The sequence below is a fragment of the Pseudophryne corroboree genome, chromosome 3 (assembly GCF_028390025.1).
Source record: "Pseudophryne corroboree isolate aPseCor3 chromosome 3, aPseCor3.hap2, whole genome shotgun sequence".
Taxonomy (NCBI): domain Eukaryota; kingdom Metazoa; phylum Chordata; class Amphibia; order Anura; family Myobatrachidae; genus Pseudophryne; species Pseudophryne corroboree.
This window is the reverse complement of record NC_086446.1, coordinates 66,874,109-66,901,611: the sequence shown is the minus strand read 5'-3', so window position 1 is coordinate 66,901,611 and position 27,503 is coordinate 66,874,109. Positions and strand designations below refer to the sequence as shown.

Below are 27,503 nucleotides of genomic sequence, written 5' to 3'. Positions count from 1 at the left end.
TATTAGTGTGTACCCAGCATAAAGCATATTATACTGGGTATATCTATTAGTGTGTACCCAGCATAAAGCATATTATACTGGGAATATCTATTAGTGTGTACCCAGCATAAAGCACATTATACTGGGTATATCTATTAGTGTGTACCCAGCATAAAGCGTATTATACTGGGTATATCTATTAGTGTGTACCCAGCATAAAGCATATTATACTGGGTATATCTATTAGTGTGTACCCAGCATAAAGCATATTATACTGGGAATATCTATTAGTGTGTACCCAGCATAAAGCGTATTATACTGGGTATATCTATTAGTGTGTAGCCAGCATAAAGCACATTATACTGGGTATATCTATTAGTGTGTACCCAGCATAAAGCGCATTATACTGGGTATATCTATTAGTGTGTACCCAGCATAAAGCATATTATACTGGGTATATCTATTAGTGTGTACCCAGCATAAAGCATATTATACTGGGTATATCTATTAGTGTGTACCCAGCATAAAGCATATTATACTGGGAATATCTATTAGTGTGTACCCAGCATAAAGCATATTATACTGGGTATATCTATTAGTGTGTACCCAGCATAAAGCATATTATAGTGGGTATATCTATTAGTGTGTACCCAGCATAAAGCATATTATACTGGGTATATCTATTAGTGTGTACCCAGCATAAAGCATATTATACTGGGAATATCTATTAGTGTGTACCCAGCATAAAGCATATTATACTGGGAATATCTATTAGTGTGTACCCAGCATAAAGCATATTATACTGGGTATATCTATTAGTGTGTACCCAGCATAAAGCGTATTATACTGGGTATATCTATTAGTGTGTACCCAGCATAAAGCATATTATACTGGGTATATCTATTAGTGTGTACCCAGCATAAAGCATATTATACTGGGTATATCTATTAGTGTGTACCCAGCATAAAGCGTATTATACTGGGAATATCTATTAGTGTGTACCCAGCATAAAGCATATTATACTGGGTATATCTATTAGTGTGTACCCAGCATAAAGCATATTATACTGGGAATATCTATTAGTGTGTACCCAGCATAAAGCATATTATACTGGGAATATCTATTAGTGTGTACCCAGCATAAAGCATATTATACTGGGTATATCTATTAGTGTGTACCCAGCATAAAGCGTATTATACTGGGTATATCTATTAGTGTGTACCCAGCATAAAGCATATTATACTGGGTATATCTATTAGTGTGTACCCAGCATAAAGCATATTATACTGGGAATATCTATTAGTGTGTACCCAGCATAAAGCATATTATACTGGGTATATCTATTAGTGTGTACCCAGCATAAAGCATATTATACTGGGTATATCTATTAGTGTGTACCCAGCATAAAGCATATTATACTGGGAATATCTATTAGTGTGTACCCAGCATAAAGCATATTATACTGGGTATATCTATTAGTGTGTACCCAGCATAAAGCATATTATACTGGGTATATCTATTAGTGTGTACCCAGCATAAAGCATATTATACTGGGAATATCTATTAGTGTGTACCCAGCATAAAGCATATTATACTGGGTATATCTATTAGTGTGTACCCAGCATAAAGCATATTATACTGGGTATATCTATTAGTGTGTACCCAGCATAAAGCGTATTATACTGGGTATATCTATTAGTGTGTACCCAGCATAAAGCATATTATACTGGGTATATCTATTAGTGTGTACCCAGCATAAAGCATATTATACTGGGAATATCTATTAGTGTGTACCCAGCATAAAGCATATTATACTGGGTATATCTATTAGTGTGTACCCAGCATAAAGCATATTATACTGGGTATATCTATTAGTGTGTACCCAGCATAAAGCATATTATACTGGGAATATCTATTAGTGTGTACCCAGCATAAAGTATATTATACTGGGTATATCTATTAGTGTGTACCCAGCATAAAGCATATTATACTGGGAATATCTATTAGTGTGTACCCAGCATAAAGCATATTATACTGGGTATATCTATTAGTGTGTACCCAGCATAAAGCATATTATACTGGGAATATCTATTAGTGTGTACCCAGCATAAAGTATATTATACTGGGTATATCTATTAGTGTGTACCCAGCATAAAGCATATTATACTGGGTATATCTATTAGTGTGTACCCAGCATAAAGCGTATTATACTGGGTATATCTATTAGTGTGTACCCAGCATAAAGCATATTATACTGGGTATATCTATTAGTGTGTACCCAGCATAAAGCATATTATACTGGGAATATCTATTAGTGTGTACCCAGCATAAAGCATATTATACTGGGTATATCTATTAGTGTGTACCCAGCATAAAGCATATTATACTGGGAATATCTATTAGTGTGTACCCAGCATAAAGCATATTATACTGGGTATATCTATTAGTGTGTACCCAGCATAAAGCATATTATACTGGGAATATCTATTAGTGTGTACCCAGCATAAAGCGTATTATACTGGGTATATCTATTAGTGTGTACCCAGCATAAAGCATATTATACTGGGTATATCTATTAGTGTGTACCCAGCATAAAGTATATTATACTGGGTATATCTATTAGTGTGTACCCAGCATAAAGCATATTATACTGGGAATATCTATTAGTGTGTACCCAGCATAAAGCATATTATACTGGCTATATCTATTAGTGTGTACCCAGCATAAAGCATATTATACTGGGTATATCTATTAGTGTGTACCCAGCATAAAGCATATTATACTGGGTATATCTATTAGTGTGTACCCAGCATAAAGCATATTATACTGGGAATATCTATTAGTGTGTACCCAGCATAAAGCATATTATACTGGGAATATCTATTAGTGTGTACCCAGCATAAAGCATATTATACTGGGAATATCTATTAGTGTGTACCCAGCATAAAGCGTATTATACTGGGTATATCTATTAGTGTGTACCCAGCATAAAGCATATTATACTGGGAATATCTATTAGTGTGTACCCAGCATAAAGCATATTATACTGGGAATATCTATTAGTGTGTACCCAGCATAAAGCGTATTATACTGGGAATATCTATTAGTGTGTACCCAGCATAAAGCATATTATACTGGGTATATCTATTAGTGTGTACCCAGCATAAAGCATATTATACTGGGTATATCTATTAGTGTGTACCCAGCATAAAGCATATTATACTGGGAACGAATCCTTGCAGCTGTAGATGGTGTGTACACACTGGAGCGGTGCTAATGAAAGACGGAACAAACGTGTTCCGTCCTTCATTAGCATACTACCGGATGCTAGCGACAACGCTTGATTTGATTTGTAGAACATACACTTATTGAGAAAGTCACCGGAACTGACAAAACGCGTTTAGGACTCCTTGCCACGAATTTACCATTGCGGTTACAAGCTGCTACTAACGGGCAATATCTCCAGTGACGGCAACTAATGCAGCCACACCGTCTGGCCGCCTCAGCTCCAGCCGCATCAGCCGTTCATCACACGGCAGGGGCAACCCACGTCTGGATAGCCCCTGACTGTTTGAATATACGGAGCCACCTGATGAAGTGCGAGCCGCACACATCATCAAAACCCGAGGACGCTCGGGTCTACCATCTTCCATCTCCTCATACTGCAAACGGATCCCGGCAAAAAGGGGTTAGAGTGAGTAAGCGGGCTCTGCAACTGGACATATCATCTAGTAATTTGAATATTCTTAAATTCAATCGATATTCATATCTGGAGAAGTACCTATTTCCATGAACAGTAGCATTTTTGCACCTCAAAGTATTGTTTCACTCATCTTTGTGAATATATGATTACTTTAAGTATGACAGCTGTCTGAACAGGACCGATACAAAGTTCCTTATTGAATCTGCACTGCTATCTATTTGATACAATAATAACCACCATTGTTGTTACTTTGATATCTATTTATCCTGTTAGGAATCTGTCTAGTGCAACCCTTGATCATTTATATATCTTTTATTAATTCTACAGCGCGGCTCTTCTCTACAATTGTATAGTTCTTTGATTGAGACTGGTACAGATAAGTCTCTGAGAGTCTGTCGCCACTGAATCAGTAATATTTAACATTTGTTCATATTTAAACATAATTTATTAATCCACAGTGTACACGCGCTTTAAAAGGGTTTTCTGTGGTTGTTTAGAACATACAACCTGTTGGCCGTCGCTAGGTTCCGCGGGAAAGCGAAATCTCCTGTGCACATTGAATGATGTAGGCAATATGTCGTTACGAAACAGCATATTGTGCCGACATCGCTGTAGTGTGTACCCAGTTTAAGAGAGGAAGATTGAGGGGCAGATTTACTATGCCACAGCTTTCACCGATGGTTTTCAAAGGACAGTGGCAGGTAATGCTAAATCAGACTTTTTAAAGTATTGCCATGAACTCCTATCAGTCTGTGCCGACGATCTTGGGTGGCTTGGAAAAACCACAGCAATAGTAAATCTGTACCTAAAATTACAAAGCTCTATGCCAGTGATAAGTGCTTTACTGTCAGAAATCAAACTTTCTCAGCTCCTAGTAAAACCAGGGTTTCATTACCAAATCAAATGTGTTTCGTCTATTTTTATAAGATCTGCTGTTTTTTTTTATATTCAAGTTTTCCAACATGGTGACCTCAACTTGAACTAAACATAAACGATATTCCCATATTATACTAGTGTTCATTCTAGCACCCTGCACCTTTCAAAATCCGTGCAGTTCCCCTTTCCTGCCTGGGGTGTCGCTCTCTGCTGTGGTGTTTCTCAGCACACTCTGATCTGTTACTCAGTGCTGTGATACAGACATGTGTCTGCTGAGAAGCACCACAGCAGAGAGCGACACCTCAGGCAGGAAAGAGAAACTGCACAGGGTTTGAAAGGTGCAGGGTGCTAGAATGAACACTATTATACTGTTCTATGTAAAGCCTTGCCCACTTAGATATGAAAACTTTTGTTTACCAGAGGCACTGCTAATTCATTGGGCCCCAGTAGACATATATTGTCCCGTTCCTTTACCAATCCAATGCCTACATTTAAATATTGATCATAACTCACAAAAATCCTCTCAAATGCAAGTGAGAGATAAAAGCAAATGTAGTAGAACACTATATATCCCCTTAATTAGTATATGCATGAGTTTTGTATGTGATTCTACCTGTAATCTCCAGTGTGTGTATTATGTTGGCTCATTGTACTGCATGGCTGTAACTGGGATTCTCGCTGTATTGTATGGCACTTGCTGTGATGCTCTCTGCATTATATGGCAGTCACTTTCATGCTGTCTACTATATGGTGGTTGTTGGAGTACACTCTGCTGTATGGCGGGCGTTCAGCTGCTCTGTGTATTGTGGTTACTAGGATGCTTTCTGTATTGTGTACATTTTTACAAAGAGTTTTATTTAATCGTCTTCAGTGATTTTTGCCTTAATTAAAAATGAAGATTTATTGACCGGTTTTTAATATGTATTAATTTTACCCACTATGTTCTTTTATTTTTAGGATATTTTTTGCTTCTTTACATTATTTTATTGCTTTACGGCATTTTCTGTGCTGACATCGCCTCGTAATCCGTCTCCTCTGCAAATCCACTCCTTAACTGACTACCTAAGGATGGAGAAAAATAGAAACGTGATGAATGAGAGGATTTTAAATATCACCCTGGAGATCATCTATCTGCTGACTGGGGAGGTGAGGGAGTCTGGGAGTGTCGTAGAGACATCACTCTTATCTCTATTACTAACACAGGGACCTGACTGGGGAGGTGAGGGAGTCTGGGAGTGTCGTAGAGACATCACTCTTATCTCTATTACTTACACAGGGACCTGACTGGGGAGTTGAGGGGGTCTGGGAGTGTCGTAGAGAGATCACTCTTATCTCTATTACTAACACAGGGACCTGACTGGGGAGGTGAGGGAGTCTGGGAGTGTCGTAGAGACATCACTCTTATCTCTATTACTAACACAGGGACCTGACTGGGGAGTTGAGGGGGTCTGGAAGTGTCACAGTGACATCACTCTTATCTCTATTACTAACACAGGGACCTGACTGGGAGGTGAGGGAGTCTGGGAGTGCCGTAGAGACATCACTCTTATTTCTATTACTAACACAGGGACCTGACTGGGGAGGTGAGGGAGTCTGGGAGTGTCACAGTGATGTCACTCATCTCTATTACTAACACAGGGACCTGACTGGGAAAGTGAGGGAGTCTGGGAGTATCGCAACATCATCATTCTTATCTATACTAGTAAAGTGGGCACCTGACTAGATTGGTTAGCAGTATTTCTGGGAATGTTTATAGCGATACTTATTTGGGTCTCTCAATACACAGGATTACACAGTAGTGAAGAACACATCTGATAAGCCGGAGACACCCAGCAGCAATCAATGTGTGCCAGGAATATTGAGCAGGACCCAGACCTCCATCATTGTGCCTCCACCTCTCTCACTGATACACGAGAAAAACAATGACCAAAAGATCCTACATCTCACCAACAAGATCATTGAGCTGCTGACTGGAGAGGTGACTGCTGGGAATGGGGCATTATACAGTAACACCAGGGGATGTGTCTGGGTGATTACTGTGTCTTTGTGTGTGTCAGGTTCCTATAAGGTGTCAGGATGTCACTGTCTTTCTCTATCGTCCTTGTGGATGCTGGGGTTCCTGAAAGGACCATGGGGAATAGCGGCTCCGCAGGAGACAGGGCACAAAAAGTAAAGCTTTCCGATCAGGTGGTGTGCACTGGCTCCTCCCCCTATGACCCTCCTCCAGACTCCAGTTAGATTTTTGTGCCCGGCCGAGAAGGGTGCAATCTAGGTGGCTCTCCTAAAGAGCTGCTTAGAGAAAGTTTAGCTTAGGTTTTTTATTTTACAGTGAGTCCTGCTGGCAACAGGATCACTGCAACGAGGGACTTAGGGGAGAAGGAGTGAACTCACCTGCGTGCAGGATGGATTGGCTTCTTGGCTACTGGACATCAGCTCCAGAGGGACGATCACAGGTACAGCCTGGATGGTCACCGGAGCCGCGCCGCCGGCCCCCTTGCAGATGCTGAAGTAAGAAGAGGTCCAGAATCGGCGGCTGAAGACTCCTGCAGTCTTCTAAAGGTAGCGCACAGCACTGCAGCTGTGCGCCATTTTCCTCTCAGCACACTTCACACGGCAGTCACTGAGGGTGCAGGGCGCTGGGAGGGGGGCGCCCTGGGAGGCAAATGAAAACCTTTTTTGGCGAAAAATACCTCACATATAGCCCCCAGAGGCTATATGGAGATATTTAACCCCTGCCAAGATTCACTAAATAGCGGGAGACGAGCCCGCCGAAAAAGGGGCGGGGCCTATCTCCTCAGCACACAGCGCCATTTTCTCTCACAGAAAGCCTGGAGAGAAGGCTCCCAGGCTCTCCCCTGCACTGCACTACAGAAACAGGGTTAAAACAGAGAGGGGGGGCACTGATTTTGGCGATATTGAGATATATATATAAAGATGCTATAAGGGAAAACACTTATATAAGGTTGTCCCTATATAATTATAGCGTTTTGGTGTGTGCTGGCAAACTCTCCCTCTGTCTCCCCAAAGGGCTAGTGTGGGTCCTGTCCTCTGTCAGAGCATTCCCGGTGTGTGTGCTGTGTGTCGGTACGTGTGTGTCGACATGTATGAGGACGATGTTGGTGAGGAGGCGGAGAAATTGCCTGTAATGGTGATGTCACTCTCTAGGGAGTCGACACCGGAATGGATGGCTTATTTAGGGAATTACGTGAGAATGTCAACACGCTGCAAGGTCGGTTGACGACGTGAGACGGCCGACAAACTATTAGTACCGGTCCAGGCGTCTCAGAAACACCGTCAGGGGCGTTAAAAACGCCCATTTACCTCAGTCGGTCGACACAGACACAGACACGGACACTGAATCCAGTGTCGACGGTGAATAAACAAACGTATTTCTCATTAGGGCCACACGTTAAGGGCAATGAAGGAGGTGTTGCATATTTCTGATACTACAAGTACCACAAAAAAGGGTATTATGTGGGAGTGAAAAAACTACCTGTAGTTTTTCCTGAATCAGATAAAATAAAATGAAGTGTGTGATGATGCGTGGGGTTACCCCGATAGCAAATATTGGCGTTATACCCTTTCCCGCCAGAAATTAGGGCGCGTTGGGAAACACCCCTTAGGGTGATAAGGCGCTCACACGCTTATCAAGTGGCGTTACCGTCTCCAGATACGGCCGCCCTCAAGGAGCCAGCTGATAGGAAGCTGGAAAGATATCCTAAAAAGTATATACACACATACGGTGGTTATACTGCGACCAGCGATCGCCATCAGCCTGGAGATGCAGTGCTGGGTTGGCTTGGTCGGATTCCCTGACTGAAAATATTTTATTCATATAGAGCATTTAATAGGATGCATTCTATATATATGTACGTGAGATGCACAGAGGGATATTTGCTCTCTGGCATCAAGATAAGTACGTTGTCCATATCACCCAGAAGATGTCATGGACACGACAGTGGTCAGGTGATACAGATCCCATACGGCACATGGAAATATTGCCGTATAAAGGGAAGGAGTTAGTTGGGGTCGGTCCATCGGACCTGGGGACCACGGCAACAGCTGGGAAATCCAACCTTTTTACCCCAAGTTACATCTCAGCTGAAAAAGACACCGTCTTTTCAGCCTCAATCCTTCCTTTCCCATGAGGGCATGCAGGCAAAAGGCCAGTCATATCTGCCCAGACATAGAGGTAAGGGAAGTAGACTGCAGCAGGCAGCCCCTTCCCAAGAAAAAGAAGCCCTCCACCGCGTCTGCCAAGTCCTCAGCATGACGCTGGGGCCGTGCAAGCGGACTCAAGGTGGGGGGGTAGTCTCAAGAGTCTCAGCGCGCAGTGGGATCACTCGCAGGTTGACCCCTAGATAGTACAAGTATTATCCCAGGGGTACAGATTGGAGAGTCGAGACATCTTCTCCTCGCAGGTTTCTGAAGTCTGCTTTACCAACGGCTCCCTCCGACAGGGAGGCAGCATTGGAAACAATTCACAAGCTGTATATCCAGCAGGTGATAATCAAAGTACCCCTCCTACAACAAGGAAAAGGGTATTATTTTTCCACACTATATTGTGGTACTGAAGCCAGACGGCTTGGTGAGACATAGTCTAAACTGAAATCTTTGAACACTTACATAAAAGGTTCAAATCGAGATGGAGTCACTCAGAGCAGTGATAGCGAACCGGAAAAAAGGGGACTATATGGTGTCCCTGGACATCAAGGATTACCTCCATGTCCAAATTTGCCCTTCTCAACAAGGGTACCTCTGGTTCGTGGTACAGAACTGTCAATATCAGTTTCAGACGATGCCGTTTGAATTATCCACGGCACCCCGGGCCTTTTACCAAGGTAATGGCCGAAAAGATGTTTCTTAAAAGAAAAAAAAAGGCATCTAAATTATCCCTTACTTGGACGATATCCTGAAAAGGGCAAGTTCCAGAGAACAGTTGGAGGTCGGAAGAGCACTATCTAAAGTAGTTCTACGACAGCACGACTGGATTCTAAATATTCCAAGAATCGCAGCTGTTTTCCGACGATACGTCTGCTGTTCCTAGGAATGATTCTGGGCATAGTCCAGAAAAAGGTGTTCCTCCGGGAGGAAAAAGCCAAGGAGTTATTCGACCTAGTCAGAAACCTCCTAAAACCAGGCCAAGTATCAGTGCATCAATGCACAGGAGTCCTGGGAAAAATGGTGGCTTCTTACGAAGCGATTCCATTCGGCAGATCTCAGGGGATTTGCTGGACGAATGGTCCGGATCGCATTTTCAGATGCATCAGCGGATAATCCTGTCTCCAAGGACAAGGGTGTCTCTTCTGTGGGGGCTGCAGAGTGCTCATCTTTTAGAGGGCAGCACACTCAGCATTCAGGACTGTGTTCTGGGGACCACGGATACCAGCCTGAGAGGCTGGGGAGTAGTCACACAGGGAAAAAATTTCCAAGGAAGTGTGGTCAAGTCTGGAGACTTCTCTCCACATGAATATACTGGAGCTAAGGGCAATTTACAATGCTCTGAGCCTAGGAAGACTCCTGCTTCAAAGTCAACCGGTGCTGATCCAGTAGGACATCATCATGGCGGTCGCCCACGTTATCAGACGGGGCGACACAAGAAGCAGGAGGGCAATGACAGCAAGGATTCTTCGCTGGGCGGAAAATCATGTGATAACACTGTCAGCAGTGTTCATTCCGGGAGTGGGCAACTGGGAAGATTTCCTCAGCATAAATGAATTCCACCCGGAAAAGTGGAAACTTAATCTGGAAGTTTCCACATGATTGTAAACCGTTGGGAAAGACCAAAGGTGGTTATGATGGCGTCCCACCTGAAGCGCCAGGTCAAGAGACACTCAGGCAATAGCTGGGACGCTCTGGTAACACCGTCGGTGTACCAGTCGGTGTATGTGTTCCATCCTCTGCTTTTCATACCCAATGTATTGAAAATGATAGGAAAGAGAGGAGTAAGAACTATACTCGTGGCTCCGGTTTGGCCAAGAAGGACTTGGTTCCCGGAACTTCAAGAGATACTAAGAAGGGTCTTGATTCGGCAAGAACCGTGTCTGTTCCGGGACTTACCGCATCTGCGTTGACGCCAAGGCGGGTGAACGCCGGATCCTAAGGGAAAGAGGCATTCCGGAAGAGGTCATCCCTACCCTGGTCAGAGCCAGGAAGGAGGTGACCGCACAACATTATCACCACTTAGGTGAAAATATGTGCCAGGGTGTGAGTCCAGGAAGGCTCCACGGAAGAATTTCAACTAGGTTAATTTCTACATTTCCTGCAAACAGGAGTGTCTATGGGTCTCAAATTGGGTCCATTAAGGTTCAAATTTCGGCCTGTTGATTTTCTTCCAGAAAGAAATTGGCTTCAGTTCCTGAAGTCCAGAAGTTGTTAAGGGAGTACTGCATATACAGCCCCTTTGATGTCTCCAGTGGCACTGGGCGATCTCAACGTAGTTTTGGGATTCCTAAAAAAAAAAAAAAAAAAAAAAAATCACATTGGTTTAAACAACTCAAATCTGTGGATTTGATATATCTCACATGGAAAATGACCATGCTGTTGGTCCTGGCCTCGGCCAGGCGAGTGTCAGAATTGGCGGCTTTATCTCACAAAGCCATATCTGATTGTCCATTCGGACAGAGCAAAGCTGCGGACTCGTCCCCAGTTTCTCCTTAAGGTGGTGTCAGCGTTTCACCTGAACCAGCTTATTGTGGTACCTGCGGCTACTAGGGACTTGGAGGACTCCAAGTTGCTGGATGTTATCAGGGCCCTGAAAATATAGTTTCCAGGTTGGCTGGAGTCAGGAAATCTGACTTGCTGTTTATCCTGTATGCACCCAACAATGCTGGGTGCTTCTGCTTCTAAGCAGTCGATTGCTCGTGGGATTGGTAGCACAATTCAACTTGCACATTCTGTGACAGGCCTGCCACAGTCTAAATCTGTTAAGGCCCATTCCACAAGGAAGATGGGCTCATCTTGGGCGGCTGCCCGAGGGGTCTCGGCATTACAACTTTGCCGAGCAGCTACGTGGTCGGGGGAGAACACGTTTGTAAAATTCTACAAATTTGATACCCTGGCAAAAGAGGACCTGGAGTTCTCTCATTCGGTGCTGCAGAGTCATCCGCACTCTCCCGCCCGTTTGGGAGCTTTGGTATAATCCCCATGGTCCTTTCAGGAACCCCAGCATCCACAAGGACGATAGAGAAAATAAGAATTTACTTACCGATAATTCTATTTCTCGGAGTCCGTAGTGGATGCTGGGCGCCCATCCCAAGTGCGGATTATCTGCAATACTTGTACATAGTTATTGCTAACTAAATCGGGTTATTGTTGTTGTGAGCCATCTTTTCAGAGGCTCCGCTGTTATCATACTGGTAACTGGGTTCAGATCACAGGTTGTACAGTGTGATTGGTGTGGCTGGTATGAGTCTTACCCGGGATTCAAAATTCCTCCCTTATTGTGTACGCTCGTCCGGGCACAGTACCTAACTGGAGTCTGGAGGAGGGTCATAGGGGGAGGAGCCAGTGCACACCACCTGATCGGAAAGCTTTACTTTTTGTGCCCTGTCTCCTGCGGAGCCGCTATTCCCCATGGTCCTTTCAGGAACCCCAGCATCCACTACGGACTCCGAGAAATAGAATTATCGGTAAGTAAATTCTTATTATTTCTCCATGTAGGAGAGCGAGCAGGGAGAGTATGTAGAAGAACCCAAGGAGCTGTACGTGCAGCACCGACCAATCACTTCACTAGGTAAGAGGAGATTTTAATTTATTGTTTATCTTTCATATTTACAGGGGCATGTCTTTGGGTGGCTATAGATTGTGATGTTCGTCTGTTCAGTACTAAGAGGACCTAAATATAGACCCTAAACTTGACTCCATCCTTTAGCATAAGACCTCCTTATACAGGAAGTTGTATGTGTTTGATATCTCTTTGGGGTAGTCCATCGGCCATTGTGTTGCTTCTACCATTGCAGAACCAGGTATGGTGCAAGGTGATGAGGGGCCTGTCGGTTTAGGGAAGAGGCTTAATTCAACACCGCAGGGGGATTGTTCACCTCCTTGACTTTGTGCTTCTTCTCTGCTCTGTTCCTTCTGCCTCTCCCACACCATCAGAAGTTTTGAATGATACACGACCCTACTGCACTTCCTGTCTTAACTGAGCTTCCTGTGCGAGTCCAGTTCTTTCTGCTTTCTCTGCAGTGGTTTACCTTAATCTTCCTGACCTTTTATAAACCGTGTGCATTCAGGCTTGCAGGGCTTCATCCAGTTACTCACAGGACAGGTCCACGGGAGGGTGTGCCGCTTAGCTGCCTGATCACTTTGATCACAGTGATCGGGACAGATGGAGGGGGGCACTCGGCTGCGCTCGAGCCGCCGTGTGTGTGTGGGAAGGGGGGGTGGGGTTCTGGCGCTGGGCTACAAGATCACTGTGGCCAGCAGTGGTCAGGACACACTGGAGGAGGAGACCTGTGTACAGAGCGGCCGGGAGGTCCTTCTGAGACTCGCTGCCGGAAGATTATCTTCCAGCGGGCATTTATGACTGGTTGCGTCAGATGCAACTATGTCAGGGAAACCCCAGCCAGATGCAACCATACCAGGCAAGTAGTTAATTTCAAGAATTTTCCCCTGTGGTCCCAGCTTATATGTCTGCTCAACAGGCTGTTAATCAAAGAAAGATGTATGTTGGCCGGAGCGACTTATTGCTCCGTCCTTCATTTACATAAAACTAGGTTGCTAGCGTTTCGTCTGGTCGGCCGTGCAGCAGGGCTGACCAGGCAAAGTCGCTAGCGACCGGGGGCACTCTCATATTGAGCGTACACACTGAGCGATATGCACGATATGTCATTCCGATTTGGCCGGAAACAACATATTGGGCAGATAATGTCTCAATGTCTTCCCGGCTTAAGGTAACTGATCACCCTCCCCCAATTGTCATGCCATCCTTTATTGTGATTTCTACTGATGTTAAAAACCTTTATTTCTAATATACTAACCTGCAGGAATATTATAACTTTTCTTTTCTCCAACTTTTTTGGGGGGAATTTGCACATTAGGGGGCATATCCAATTTCCCGCAAAATGTTTGCAGGACAAATTGCTGCTACCGTCATTTATCCATTAATGTGGGCATGCACCCTCCTGATTTCTAATAAAAATCAAAAAGTAAAAATAGTAGTAATTTCTCCCGCAAAAAAAAATAAAAAAAATTGTGCAAATCAGTCTGTACTCCCTCTGGCTCCCCAAAAAACAACTCCCCCCCCCCCAAAAAATATTATGGAACATAGATGTTAAGTCTGCCCCAAAAACAGTATTTTGAGCTTTAAAAAAGAAAGAAAGAAAAAAAAGTCTGATTTCAGCTATTTGTTTGGTAAAAAATTTGAAAATAAAATTGAACACAAATAGAGAAAGTTGAAAAACAAATGTTCATTTGGGTGTAATTTGAGCCCACTTTACATTTTTTGTTTGTGTTAAATTGCATGTTAAAGTTGTGTGTTAAATCTCCCGTTTATTCCCAGCAGAGAGACTGAAGAATAGGAAGGCTCCAGAGCCGCCGCTCATTTTAACCGAAGATGATAAAATAGAAGATGACCTTGATAGTTCCATTGCCGACAGTATATATCCAGTGCTTATCGGTTCCGACGTTCCTTCAGACGACTCCTCCAGCCATGAGGGATTTTCTGCAGATATATCAGAGAGCGTTACACATACTATAGATGCTGCAGGTCGCAAAGTGTTTGCGTGTCCCGAATGTGGCAAATGTTGCAGCGGGAAAGTACAACTGGCTACACACCGGCGGTTCCACACCGGCGAGAAGCCGTTTTCCTGTCCGGAGTGTGGGAAATGTTTTACCCTTCGGTCGCACCTGGTGAGGCACCAGAGAACTCACACAGAAGGTGAGAAGCTGCACATATGCTCCGACTGTGGGAAGAGTTATAAGTACAACGTGTATCTTGTCAGACATCAGAGGATACACACGGGCGAGAAGCCGTACCGATGCAATAAGTGCGGCAGGAGCTTTAGACTGAAAATAAGACTCTCGGCGCATCAGCGGATTCACACGGGTGAGAAGCCGTTCCTGTGCTCCGAGTGCGGGAAGTGTTTCACCCACAAATCCAATCTGGCAGAGCACCTGAGAACTCACTCGGGCGAGAAGCCGTTTTCATGCCCCGATTGCGGGAAGTGCTTCACGCGGAAAGCAAAGCTCTCCGAGCACCGGATCACTCACACGGGGGATAAGCCGTTCTGCTGCTCTGAATGCGGGATTTGCTTCACACGGAAAGAGAGATTGGTGGAACACCAGAGAATTCACACCGGCGAGCAGCCATTTTCTTGCTCGGCGTGCGGAAAGTGCTTTAGGTCAAAAGGGACTCTTGTGGCTCATCAGAGAACTCACACTCCTAAGCAGTCCTTGTAGTGTCCCGAGAGTCTTGTTAAACATCAGAAAACCCGCGTGAATCGAACAGGTGAACAGCTGAATTAATGGAGCGTGTTTTATGTGGGGGGGAAACCAAAAAGATCTCTATTATTCTAAAATTCTATCTTGTTATAAATTAGATCATCGCGTCATGTTTGCGTGATGCTCTAATAGCGTCAAAGCTAATATGCACATTCCAGATCTAAATTCGTGCGTCATGCATATTAGGGGGCATATACAATTTCCCGCAAAATGTATGCAGGAAAAATTGCAGCTGTCATTTTGCCATTAATGCAGGGATGCAACTTCCTGATTTCTGCACTATCCAGTTAAAAAACAAAAAATTGTGGTAATTTGTCCCGCAAAAAAAGAAAAATGTAGAAGAAAATTGTGCTAATCGTTTTATAATCCCCAGCTCAAAAAATATATAAATGATACCAAATATTGACCAACAGTATAGATAAGTCTGCCCCCAAAAAAGTATTTTCAGCTATTTTGTAAAAAAAATGTTTTTTCAAAATAAATTGAAAACAAAGAAAAAGTTGAAAAACAAATGTTCATTTGGGTGTAATTTGAGACCAAATTGTTTTGTTTTTTAATTATGAACTTTTTTTTTATACATTTGGTTACATTTTGGGTTGATTTTGACATGAAAAATGATTGCCCCAATTAAGCTAATTAAAAACTTTCTATTGCCTAATTTTGTTATTTAGGGGAGTGTACCAGGGGTTCTGAACCAATATCCTGACCTTTATACCTTTTTAATGACCTCTTTTCCCTGACTTTGCACCTGCTCCTTAAATGGAAGAAAAGAACTGTGGCTCAACTTCTTGCATGTAATTGAATATTAAAAACATGGGATCTGCTTAAAATGTTTGGTGAAAAAAAAAGGTTATCACTTGCAATTGAATATGCCTCCAGGTGTGATGTGCACTGCAGTGGTGGGAGAGAATAGGAATGGTTGCGAGGAGGTGTAAGGATGGGAGGGACGGTAGGGCTTGGGGTAGAGATGGGTGGGGACAGAGGAGTGGCTGAGGGGATCCAGGTGCATGCTGGGTGCATTTATTTACCGGTTCTACGTAAAAGTATTTGCCTACCCCTGACATGAGATGTACATCTGTTTCACTTCCCAATTCTCTTTACTGATATAAATGTGTTGGGCATTTCACCATGTCCTATTGTGCTTATTGTTGTATTACTTTTTGTTTATTGTTGTTTGCAACATTCTAATGTTTTTCCCAGTCGATGTCCTTATGTGAAATGTTTGTTAAATCACTGAAGATTTTAGTGGACATGACTTTAGTAATGTGATTGTATATATGTAATGCATATACTTCTGGATTACTATGTATATTTTATATTTTTGTCTTTTTTTTTTCCTCTTACCTGTTTCACTAGGGGTCTGGGCCAAATTAGCTTTTTTTTGTTTTTTATCCCCTACCTACTATATACAGACTGTAGGGTAAATTGTACTTATCGGCGCTTTTCAAGCCATCTTAAGCAGAACCACCACTGAATTTAAAGGATCAGTAATTTAATATTATTGCCTCTGTAAGTCCAGCACCCCGAGTAGTTTCTCCAGAAATTGATCCTATCTTGCCGCAGGCCATTGAGGTGTAGAATAGGGCGGATAAACTCATGGAAGGTAACGGATGTGATCCGGAGGCTCCATCGTGGGGCAGTGGTCGGTTCTCTGAACTGGAAAAATTGTATGGGCGCAGTCTCTGGTCACAAATTGGTGTGTGTAGTCTGGGCCAGGTCTTCTCGGATGACCACTTAAAATTATTTGTTTGGCTTCAGCTGGAGATTAATATTCCAAACACAGCTTTTTACAAGGAACTTATCTGCTGTGGGGTGTTACCTGTGCCCGGTCCCTGCTTGTCAGGATTGTTCCTCCTGGGGATTTGCTGCCTCTCCAATGATTAGCGGACCTGAATGTTGGGAGGGATGATTAACTTGTATATTTCTCTTACGTCCTACAGGATACTGGGATCCACATTAGTACCATGGGGTATAGACGGGTCCACTAGGAGCTATTGGCACTTTAAGAGTTTGAGAGTGTGGGCTGGCTCCTCCCTCTATGCCCCTCCTACCAGACTCAGTTTAGAAAATGTGCCCAGAGGAGCCGGTCACAGCTAGGGGAGCTCCTGAGGAGTTTTTCTAGTTTTCTTATTTTGAGTTTATTTTACAGGAGGCTGTGTGGCACCAGTCTGCCTGCTTCGTGGGACTTAGGGGGGAGAACGGCCCAACTTCCTAAAGAGTTAATGGTCCCGTTTCTCCGCTGACAGGACACTGAGCTCCTGAGGGAGTCATTCGCAAGCCCCACCATGGCGAGCGTACCCTCCCGCAACACGCTGCCACCCCTAACAGACCCAGATGAAATGAAGAGTGGGGAGTACAGCGCCGGCATCCCGGTCAGCGGGTCGCCGGTGGGTATGGCGGCACAAGGATAGGAGCGCAGAGCTGGGTGCAGGCTGTGCTCCAGGTGGCTCAGAAATCACGTGTGTGTGTGTGTGTGTGTGTGTGTGTGTGTGTGTGTTAGATGCTGCTAAGGGGCGCGCTGAGCCACCGCTGACACCCTACACTGGCTAATCGTCTGGCAGGGGTTCTAACCCGCTGTCAGACACTAAAATACCTCAGGCCAGTATTTTAAAAAAATGCGGGAAGCCGAGCGCCATTACGAGCCGAGCAGGGCTTCACTATGAGCAGACCAAGCAGCTCACCAGCGCCATTTTCTCCCAGCAGATCTATACGGAGGACGCTGACAAGGAAGCGCTGCCCCTCCACATCAACACCAGACTACCTCTGCGGTACCAGGTGGTTATAGGGGGGCGGGGGGGGGCAAGTTTGTTAGTACTAAATACCCTATTAAGGGTAGTTAGTCTGCGCCTGGCTAGTTTTATTATTAGCTAAGAAGGGGTGCTGTGTGTCTGGTTTCCTCATACTCTGTGGACTCTGGGAAATTGTGTCTGACATTTCTCGTGTGTGTGTGTGTGTGTGTGTGTGTGTGTATGTAACTCACATTACCATGTCAAAAGACTGTGTGTCTTGTACAGCAGAGTGTTTCTCTTCTCCTGGAGAGTCTATACAATGTACTTAAAATAATACACATTCTCAGGCTTCTGCGGTCGAACCCCTGTGGGTGGACTCTTTATAAGGGGGATGATTTCCAATATTTCTACAAAGTTATCCCATATTGAGAAGGAGACGCAGTTTTTGAGAAAATCTGTGGAGGTTCTGATGAATAAAGACTGCGCCCTCACAACTGCGCCTCTCACCCCACCCATGTATCCACAAAAGCATCCACTGGCCCAGATATTGCAGGCTGACACTGATGACGATGCCTCAGATACAGGGGACGGTGAGGTGGATCTGGTGGGGGGTGATGCAGCTCTCACCCATGGGGTGCAAGCTATGATTGAGGCTATTAGGGATGTATTGCAGATTTCAGAGAAGGTACCTGTTGAAGATGAGGAGTCTTATTTTAATGTAAAAAATAAATCCTCTTTACTTTCCCTGCATCTTTGAAGGAACTTGGGTAAACCCAGAGAAAAAGTTTCAGATCCCTAAAAGGTTACTCATCTCCTTTCCCTCAGGAGGATAGGAAACAGTGGGAAAACCCACCTATTGTGGATGCTTCTGTGTCTAGGTTATCGCGAAAGGTTGTTTTACCTGTCCCTGGCGCAGCCTCCTTAAAAGATACGGCTGACCGCAAGATTGAGACTACACCGCTGCAGGCGTAGCCCAGAGAACCACTATTGCTTATGCGTGGATCTCTAGGGCCATTGTAAAATGGTTGGGTAACCTAATTGATGATTTAGATTCAATGTATAGGAGTGAAATTGACTTACTATTACGTCACATTCAGGATTCTGCAAGCTTCATGGTGGAAGCCATGAAGGAAATTGGCCTGCTTAACTCACGGGTTGAAGCTATGGCAGTTTCGGCACGCAGAGGACTGTGGCTACGCCAATGGACTGCGGATTCAGACTCCAGGAGAAGTGTGGAGAGCCTGCCCTTCACAGGTGAGGCCCTGTTCGGTGACTAACTGGATACGTGGATATCCAAGGCAACTGCGGGTAAGTCGACATTTCTTCCTTCCGCATCTGCACCGGCTATGAAATCATATCCTGCACCTACACTGCAGTCCTTTCGAACAGTAAAATTTAAAAACAAATCCAGGGGTTCCTCCGCTGCCTTCAGAGGGGGTCGAGGAAAACCCAGAAAACCTGCCGCGACAGGTTCTCAGGATCAGACCTCAGGTTCTGCTTCCTCAAAGCCTTCGGCATGACGGTGGACCACACTGCCTGAAGAACAGGCAGGTGGGAGCACGGTTAAAAGATTTCAGTCACATCTGGGCGACTACATGCCTAGATCTCTGGGTCAAAGAGATTGTTGCACAGGGGTACATTCTGGAGTTTCAAGATCTCCCACCTCACAGATTCTTCAAATCAGGTTTACCAGCTTCTCAGGAAGAAAGTACAATCCTGCAAGAGGCGATTCAAAAATTGATACAAACACAGGTCATTATTCCAGTTCCACCTCACCTACAGAACAAAGGTTATTATTCCAACCTGTTCGTGCTACCAAAACCGTACGGTTCGGTAAGGCCGATCTTAAACTTAAATCCCTGAACCCCTATTTGCGGGTATTCAAATTCAAGTTGGAGTCTCTAAAAGCAGTAATCTCCGGTCTGGAGGAAGGGGAATTCTTGGTATCCCTGGATATCAAGGATGCGTACCTTCATATTCCGATCTGGCCGCCTCACCAGGCCTGTCTCAGGTTTGCACTACAGGACTGTCACTACCAGTTCCAGGCCCTGCCATTTGGCCTTTCCACAGCACCGAGGGTTTTCACCAAGGTCATGGCAGAGATGATGCTCCTCCTCCGCAAGCAGGGAGTGAACATTATTCCATACCTGGATGATCTTCAGATAAAGGCATCTTCCGGGGAGAGGTTGTTGCAGAGTATTGCTCTCTCAACTCAACTACTCCAGGATCATGGATGGATTCTGGACCTTCCAAAATCACATTTGGAACCAACCAGGAGACTTCCCTTCTTGGGGATGATACTCGATACGGAAGTACAGAGGGTATTTCTTCCATTGGAAAAAGCTTTGGTGATCCAGTCAATGGTCCGGGATGTCCTGAAGCCAGCATGGGTATCGGTTCATCAGTGCATTCGCCTACTGGGGAAGATAGTAGCCGCCTACGAGGCACTGCAGTACGGAAGATTCCATGCAATATTCTCACAGCTGGATCTCCTAGACAAGTGGTCCAGATCACATCTTCATTCTTCGCATGCACCAGCGGATACGCCTGTCGCCGAAAGCCAGACTTTCGCTCCTCTGGTTGTTGCAGACGTCTCACCTGATCGAAGGCCGCAGGTTTGGGATTCAAAATTGGATTCTTCTAACGACAGATGCAAGCCTCAGAGGTTGGGGAGCAGTCACCCGGGGAAAAAACTTCCAGGGAAAACGGTCAAGTCAGGAAGCTATCCTTCCAATAAACATTCTGGAACTAAGGGCCATATACAATGCCCTTCTACAAGCGGCATATCTTCTTCAAGATCAAGCCATTCAGGTTCAGTCGGACAATGTAACGGCGGTGTCCTACATAAACCGACAGGGTGGAACGAAGAGCAGAGCTGCAATGTCAGAGGTAACAAGAATTCTTTTCTGGGCAGAGAGACACGGAGTGACTCTGTCGGCAATCTTCATTCCGGGAGTAGGTAACTGGGAAGCAGACTTCCTCAGCAGACACAATCTCCATCCAGGAGAGTAGGGCCTCCACCCGGAGGTGTTCACGGAGGTGACAAGCCAGTGGGGAATACCTCAGATAGACATGATGGCCTCTAGCCTCAACAAGAAGCTCCGCCGGTACTGTTCCAGGTCGAGAGACCCACAAGCAGTGGCTGTGGACGCGCTGGTAACTCCGTGGGTGTTCCAGACAGTGTACGTGTTTCCTCCACTTCCGCTCAACCCAAGAATTCTCAAAAGAACAAGGGTTCAGGCGATCCTCATTGCTCCGGACTGGCCAAGAAGGGCTTGGTACGCTGATCTTCTGGAATTACTAATAGAGGATCCGAGGCCTCTTCCTCTTCGCGAGGACCTTCTACAGCAGGGGCCGTTCGTCTATCAAGACTTACCACGGCTACGTTTGACGGCATGGAAGTTGAGTATCAGATTTTAGCCTGGAAGGGGATTCTGAACGGGGTGATTCCTACTCTGATCCAAGCTAGGAAGGGAGTAATGTCTAAGCATTACCATCGTATTTGGAAAAAAATTGTTTTGGTGTGAATCCAAGAAGTTTCCTGCAGTGGAGTTTGAACTGGGGTGTTTCCTCCTTTTTCTGCAAGCAGGTGTGGATGTGGGTCTACGCCTGGGCTCCATAAAGGTCCAGATTTCGGCCTTGTCCATTTTCTTCCAGAAACAATTGGCTGCCCTGCCTGAGGTTCAGACATTCTTGAAAGGGGTTCTGCACATCCAACTGCCCTTTGTGCTTCCTATGGCTCCTTGGGATCTTAACGTGGTGTTGCGGTTCCTGCAATCAGATTGGTTTGAGCCTTTACAGGAGGTAGATGTAAAGTTTCTTTAGGGGAAGGCTGTCACACTGTTGGCCTTGACGCCAGCAAGACGTGTGTCAGAGTTGGGGGCATTGTCTCACAAGAGCTGAACTCTATCCTCATGGAAAATTAAGGTTGTATCAGCATTTCATATCAACCAACCTATTGTGCCAGTGGCTACTGACACCTCGGCTACTTCAAAGTCCTTGGATGTTGTGAGGGCTTTGAAGGTATATGTGAAGCGGACAGCTCGTTATAGTAAATCGGCCGCGCTGTTTGTGCTTTATGATCCCAACAAGATTGGGTGTCCTGCTTCTAAGCAGACAGTTGCGCGCTGGATCAGGCTAACTATCCAACATGCTTATTCCACGGCAGGATTGCCGGTTCCAAGATCTGTACAGGCCCACTCTACTCGTTCAGTGGGTTCTTCCTGGGCCGCTGCCCCGGGGTGTCAAGGCTCTATAGCTTTGCTTATCGGCTACTTGGTTTGGTTCGAACACGTTTGCTAAGTTCTACAAATTTGATAGTTTGATCAATCAGTTCTGCAGGAACCTCAGCACTCTCCCTCCTGTTCTGGGAGCTTTGGTACATCCCCATGGTACTAATGTGGATGCCAGTATCCTCTAGGACGTAAGAGAAAATAGGGTTTTAGATACCTACCGGTAAATCCTTTTCTCTTAGTCCGTAGAGGATACTGGGCGCCTGCCCAGTGCTTCGTGTTTCCTGCTTCGTTACTTGGTTAAGTATTTGGTTCAGCTGTTGCTGTTCATGTTCAAATTTGGTTAGCATGGCTTTCCTTTTGTTGTGTGTGTGTGTGCCTGTGTGAATCTCACCACTATCTGTGTATTTCCTTCTCTCGATGTATGTCCGTCTCCTCAGGCACAGTTTCTAGACTGAGTCTGGTAGGAGGGGCATAGAAGGAGGGGCCAGCCCACGCTATTAAACTCTTAAAGTGCCAGTGGCTCCCAAAGGACCAGTCTATACCCCATGGTACTAAATGGACCCCAGCATCCTCTACAGACTACGAGAAAAGGATTTACCGGTAGATAATTAAAATCCTATTTTTTTTTCTTCACTTACCTGTTTCACTAGGGGTCTGGGCAAAATTAGCTTTTTGTTTTTATCCCCTACCTACTATATCCAGACCGTAAGGTAAATTGTACTAATCAGCGCTTTTCTAGCCATCTTAAGCAGTATCCACCACTGGATTTAAAGGGGCAGTCATTTAAAATGATTGCCTCTGTAAGTCCAGCACCCCGAGTAGTTTCTCCAGAAATTGATCCTATCTTGCCTCAGGCCATTGAGGTGTGGAATAGGGTGGATAAACTCATGGAAGGTAATGGATGTGATCCGGAGGCTCCGCCGTGGGGCAATGTTCGGTTCTCTGAGCTGGAAAAATTGTATGGGCGCAGTCTCTGGTCACAACTTGGTGTGTGTAGTCTGGGCCAGGTCTTCTCGGATGACCACTTAAAATTATTTGTTTGGCTTCAATTGTAGATTAATATTCCAAACACAGCTTTTTACAAGGAATCTGCTGTGGGGTGTTTCCTGTGCCAGGTCCCTGCTTGTCAGGATTGTTCCTTCTGAGGATTTACTGCCTCTCCACTGATTAGCGGTCCTGAATGCTGGGAGGGATGATTAACTTGTATATTTTGCCTAGAGTATATTGAACCCCTGAGGGCCTGTTCAGAATGGGTGTCTGGGGCTACTGCGTGTTCCCTTTGGCATCTGCTATGGGAATGCACTGTAGTAATATTGCTCCATTTGAACCCCCAAAACTTGTTTATTCTGTGTCTGTCTCTCTCCTTCTCTCCCCACTCTCTACTTCCTTTTCTTCCTCACACCCCCCGACCCTCTTTTCTCTCTCTCTCTCTCTCTCTCTCTCTCTCTCTCTCTCTCCCCCATTCCATTCCTTTGGGAATGCACCATAGTGGCTGATTTCTGGGAAAATGTATGGAGTTATATTCATGAGACACTGCCAATATTGCTCCATTTGCACCACCTCTCTTTTTCTCTCTTTCTCTATTTTTCCCATACTGTGTACCGATATGTATTTAATCAAACAACACTGTCTAGGGTGGTTATTGCTAGAACACAGATGGCGGGGGATGACACTGAATGTTTTGGGTAATGAAATTATGCAGCATGATCGCTACAAGGTGTGGCTACTAAATAACGAGACTGATGCTATAATTTTACGTTCAGTTATATTAAGTACATTTACTTTTCCCCTTCTATGTACTCCCCTTTTGCATCCACACACCGCTGCATTCTTATTTTGCATTGGTCAAAGCCGTGCTGTAGCTTATTACCTGTCAGCTGTCTCAGTAACTTATACAGAACGGGTTCCCTTGAGTACACATTTGACATGGTGTTAGGTCTGGCAGTATGGAGGGTGTTCTAGCGCTGCAATCTATTTCTCGGCCAACAACTGCTTCACAGACTGAGCTGTGTGGGCCGGTGCATTGTCCTGATGGAGGGTGAAACCATTTTTCCACAACTGATTCTTTCCCATAAAGTTTCTAGAACATTTTTGTAGTAATGTTGATTCATTGTTGCGCCTTCTTGCACCCAGTCTTGCAAAATAACACCCTTAATATCAAAGAAAACAATTAACTCGGCTTGGGATTTGCTTTGACGTGCTTTCTTCATTCTTGGTGATGATGGTGTTTTCCACTGCATGGACGATCAGGATCGTACTGAAAGATCCACGTGTCATCAAAGGTAATTTTCTAAAAAATGCAAATCCGTTTGAATTTGTTCCAAAATGTCTGTACAAATTGGCTTACGATTTTCTTTCTGCCCGGCAGTGAGTAGCCTTGGATCAGTCTCAGCACAGACTTTTTTTCACGTTAAGATCTTGATGCTAAACTTGCCTAATCGTTCTTTGTCGATGTTGACTGTCAACTCGAACATTTTTTAAAAAATGTATCCAACATTTTTGTTTGTCATTGATGTGCAAGGCCTTCCAGGACATAAATCAACTTCGACATCTTCACGACCATCATTAAATCTATTGTGCCACTTAAACACACGAGCACGTGACATACAATCTGCCCTTGGTTAGCATACAGAAAGATTTGGTCAATTTAACGAAATATTTTAATTAAACATGTTGCTCTACTGTTGAAGCAAGCTTTTTTACGACGCACGGGAAAAATAAATGTCTTCAAACGCTGTGCGACGGCAAACGATCTATGTGGGAAAGGTGCAACTTCCCAAACTGTTTTGGGATAATTTATTGTCAATGTTCCCCCTCTCCCTTTTAAGTATGGTTTGCTTTTTGCAAGTACAGTCTCATTATTTAATAGCCACGCTTCGTATATGTATACCAAAATACGGGTATGTTGGTATAAGTCTATGTACTGTAGGCGGCTTAATGGAAAGCAGATGGGGGGGGGGTTGGGTTGAGGGCTCCTCAGCCTTGCTTATGCATTCCTGAGCATTATTGTTATATGTTGGTGTTGGCCGTTATTTCTTATCTACTAGGTTTTCTATTGTCCCCGAGATTGGCTTATATCCCTTTTCCACTAGTGATGCGGGACCCGCATATTGCCGGGTTGGTGACGCGGCAGGGGCGGTGCTGGGAGATCACATGATCTCCCAATGCCGCCCTTCCATACACTGTGAACGGGAGCCTTGTCGCATTGACACGGCTTCCGTTTACACTGCACAGCTTAATGGGTTGAACTTGTGTTCAACCCGGTAAGCTACCATGGTAGGATTCCCGGATCACTTGATCCGGGTTTTTGGCAGAGGGAGCCATTTCCACTAGCAAAAAACACTGATATATGCGCGCCCCCGTGCATTTACCCGTGTTTTTTGAGCTAGTGGAAAAGGGGAATCGCTCTATATATTCGCACTTCTATACCGTCTCTTTGCTAGCTGTTTTTGTAGTACCGCCCTTCTTAAATTTGAGCCATTGTAACGGTCCCGCCCATTGTATCATGTTAGCTATCACTTGCATGTGTTATCCAGCCCCCGAACCTGCCAGAGGCGTGGTGGCTTTGAAGACCTGCGTTTGGTAAGTTTACCTGTTGACCTTTTGTACCCGTCGACCTCACCCACTGTATACAATTTACCTGTCGACCTTTTTTACCTAGTCTACCTAATGCATGTCGGCCTTCTATACCACACCAAAAAAGGGCAATCTGATACATAAAATAATGATCATGTTATACATTAATCTGCCAATGGCCTATGTCACGTTTGACCATCAGAAGGGCTCATCCGTGTTTATCATGGGTCTGGGACTCAGGGTCGACAGCACAAAGGTCGACACACTTTAGGTCGACGCCAATTGGTCGACACACCTTAGGTCGACAGGAACAAGGTCGACATGAGTTTTTTATGGGTTTTTTTGGTGTCGTTTTCTTCGTAGAGTGACCGGGAACCCGAATTAGTGCACCGCGTCCCCTCGCATGGCTCGCTTCGCTCGCCATGCTTCGGGCATGGTGCCTTCGCTTCGCTCTGCACACTTTACCGTTCCAATCGTAGTCCACGTGGATCGTTAAGTATGAAAAGGTTCAAAAAAAGAAAAAAATCGTGAAAAACTCATGTCGACCTTTTTCCATGTCGACCTTGTTCCTGTCGACCTTTTGGCCATGTCGACCTAAGGTGTGTCGACCAATTGGCGTCGACCTAAAGTGTGTCGACCTTTGTGCTGTCGACCTGGAGTCCGGATACCGTTTATCATACTCATCGGCTATAACCTTTTTATATTTTCTTTTACTTTGCCCAAGATTTGCTTGTTTTTTTGTTTTGTTTTTAAATGCTATCGTGAGCTTGATTAGGCTTTTTTTATATTTATTACCGTACATGAGGAAATATCTTTAATAATGTATTGGTATTATTGGGGAGACATGTAACAAATGCATTTTTTGGGGGTGGGTTCTTTCCAACTTTCACAAATCTAAATTTATAGAATTTGCCTGTTTTTTAGTTTTTTTTAGTTTAGTACATACAGTGATATACATACTGTATATTGTACATTTATGTTTTGATGTTCGTGTCGAGCCATAATAAAATAGATATGTATATATTTCTGTGTGCCTGTGATTTATTTTTGTAGAACTGAAATAAGTGGGTAAAGTCACCAAGCGCAATCATAGGAGAGTTCAACCCTCAGCTGATCCAGGAACTTCACCGTCCTTCCAAATCGGGCCGATGTATTAAGCCTGGAGAAGTGATAAATGGAAGGTGATAACGCATCAGCCAGTTAGCGCCTGTCAATTTACATATTGGAGCTGATTGGCTGGTGTGTTATCACCTTGCACTTATCACTGCTTTATCACTTCTCCAGGCTTAATACATCTGCCCCATAGTTTCAGAATACACAAAGGGCACTTGGACTTTTATATTTTCTGTGGAACAGATACTCAAACACTGCACATACAAGGATCAAAAAGTGTAGTATATTGTGGTGATGGCTCTATTCACCCATTGGCATTTCTATAATGGGTGCAATATGTGCGGTGCACACGGGCCCGAGTCCAGGGGGGGCCCACATACAGTGCACCCATATTTCTGCAGCGAGGTACACTGGTATTCCACAGGGAATTACATCGTGGTGTAGAGTTGGATCTTGATCCGAGGCACTAACAGGCTAAAGCTTTGACTGTTCCCAGTATGCACTGCAGCGCCTCCTCTATAGCCCCGCCTCCAGGCACTGGAACTCAGTTTGTAAGTTGGTGCCTGCAGTGCAGGTCTCTAACAAGGGGCTACGCTAGGCAGCCCTAAAAAGAGCTTTTTAAGAAGACCTCAAGGGCTGCAGCACTTTTATGTCATTCTGACATGCTGTGCTGCAGCTCCATCACATCCCTCAGCGGTGCTGCATACTCCCGCGGCCTGGTTCCCGGGTACTTGCAGCGGGGACGCACCGGTTTCTAGGCACACCACCGCTGCTGCTGTCCTGGATCGCGTGGCTGCATGAAATGGAGGAGGTAAGAGGGTCCCCCAGGTGGAACCCGCCAGTAAATCG

General features: G+C 44.8%; 1 protein-coding gene across 1 annotated transcript in view; it reads left to right on the top strand.

Moving 5' to 3' along the window:
- The window catches only part of LOC135054754 (oocyte zinc finger protein XlCOF6.1-like), a 30,059-nt gene extending 3,495 nt beyond the window's left edge, over positions 1–26,564 (top strand). Inside the window, exons 2-5 of the mRNA XM_063958060.1 lie at positions 5,516–5,704; positions 6,345–6,536; positions 12,221–12,293; positions 14,061–26,564. Of these exons, the coding sequence (XP_063814130.1) occupies positions 5,627–5,704; positions 6,345–6,536; positions 12,221–12,293; positions 14,061–14,959 (1,242 nt within the window). The 5' untranslated portion in view covers positions 5,516–5,626 and the 3' untranslated portion in view covers positions 14,960–26,564. The remainder of the gene's footprint in view (positions 1–5,515; positions 5,705–6,344; positions 6,537–12,220; positions 12,294–14,060) is intronic.
- The last annotated feature ends 939 nt before the right edge of the window (positions 26,565–27,503 follow it).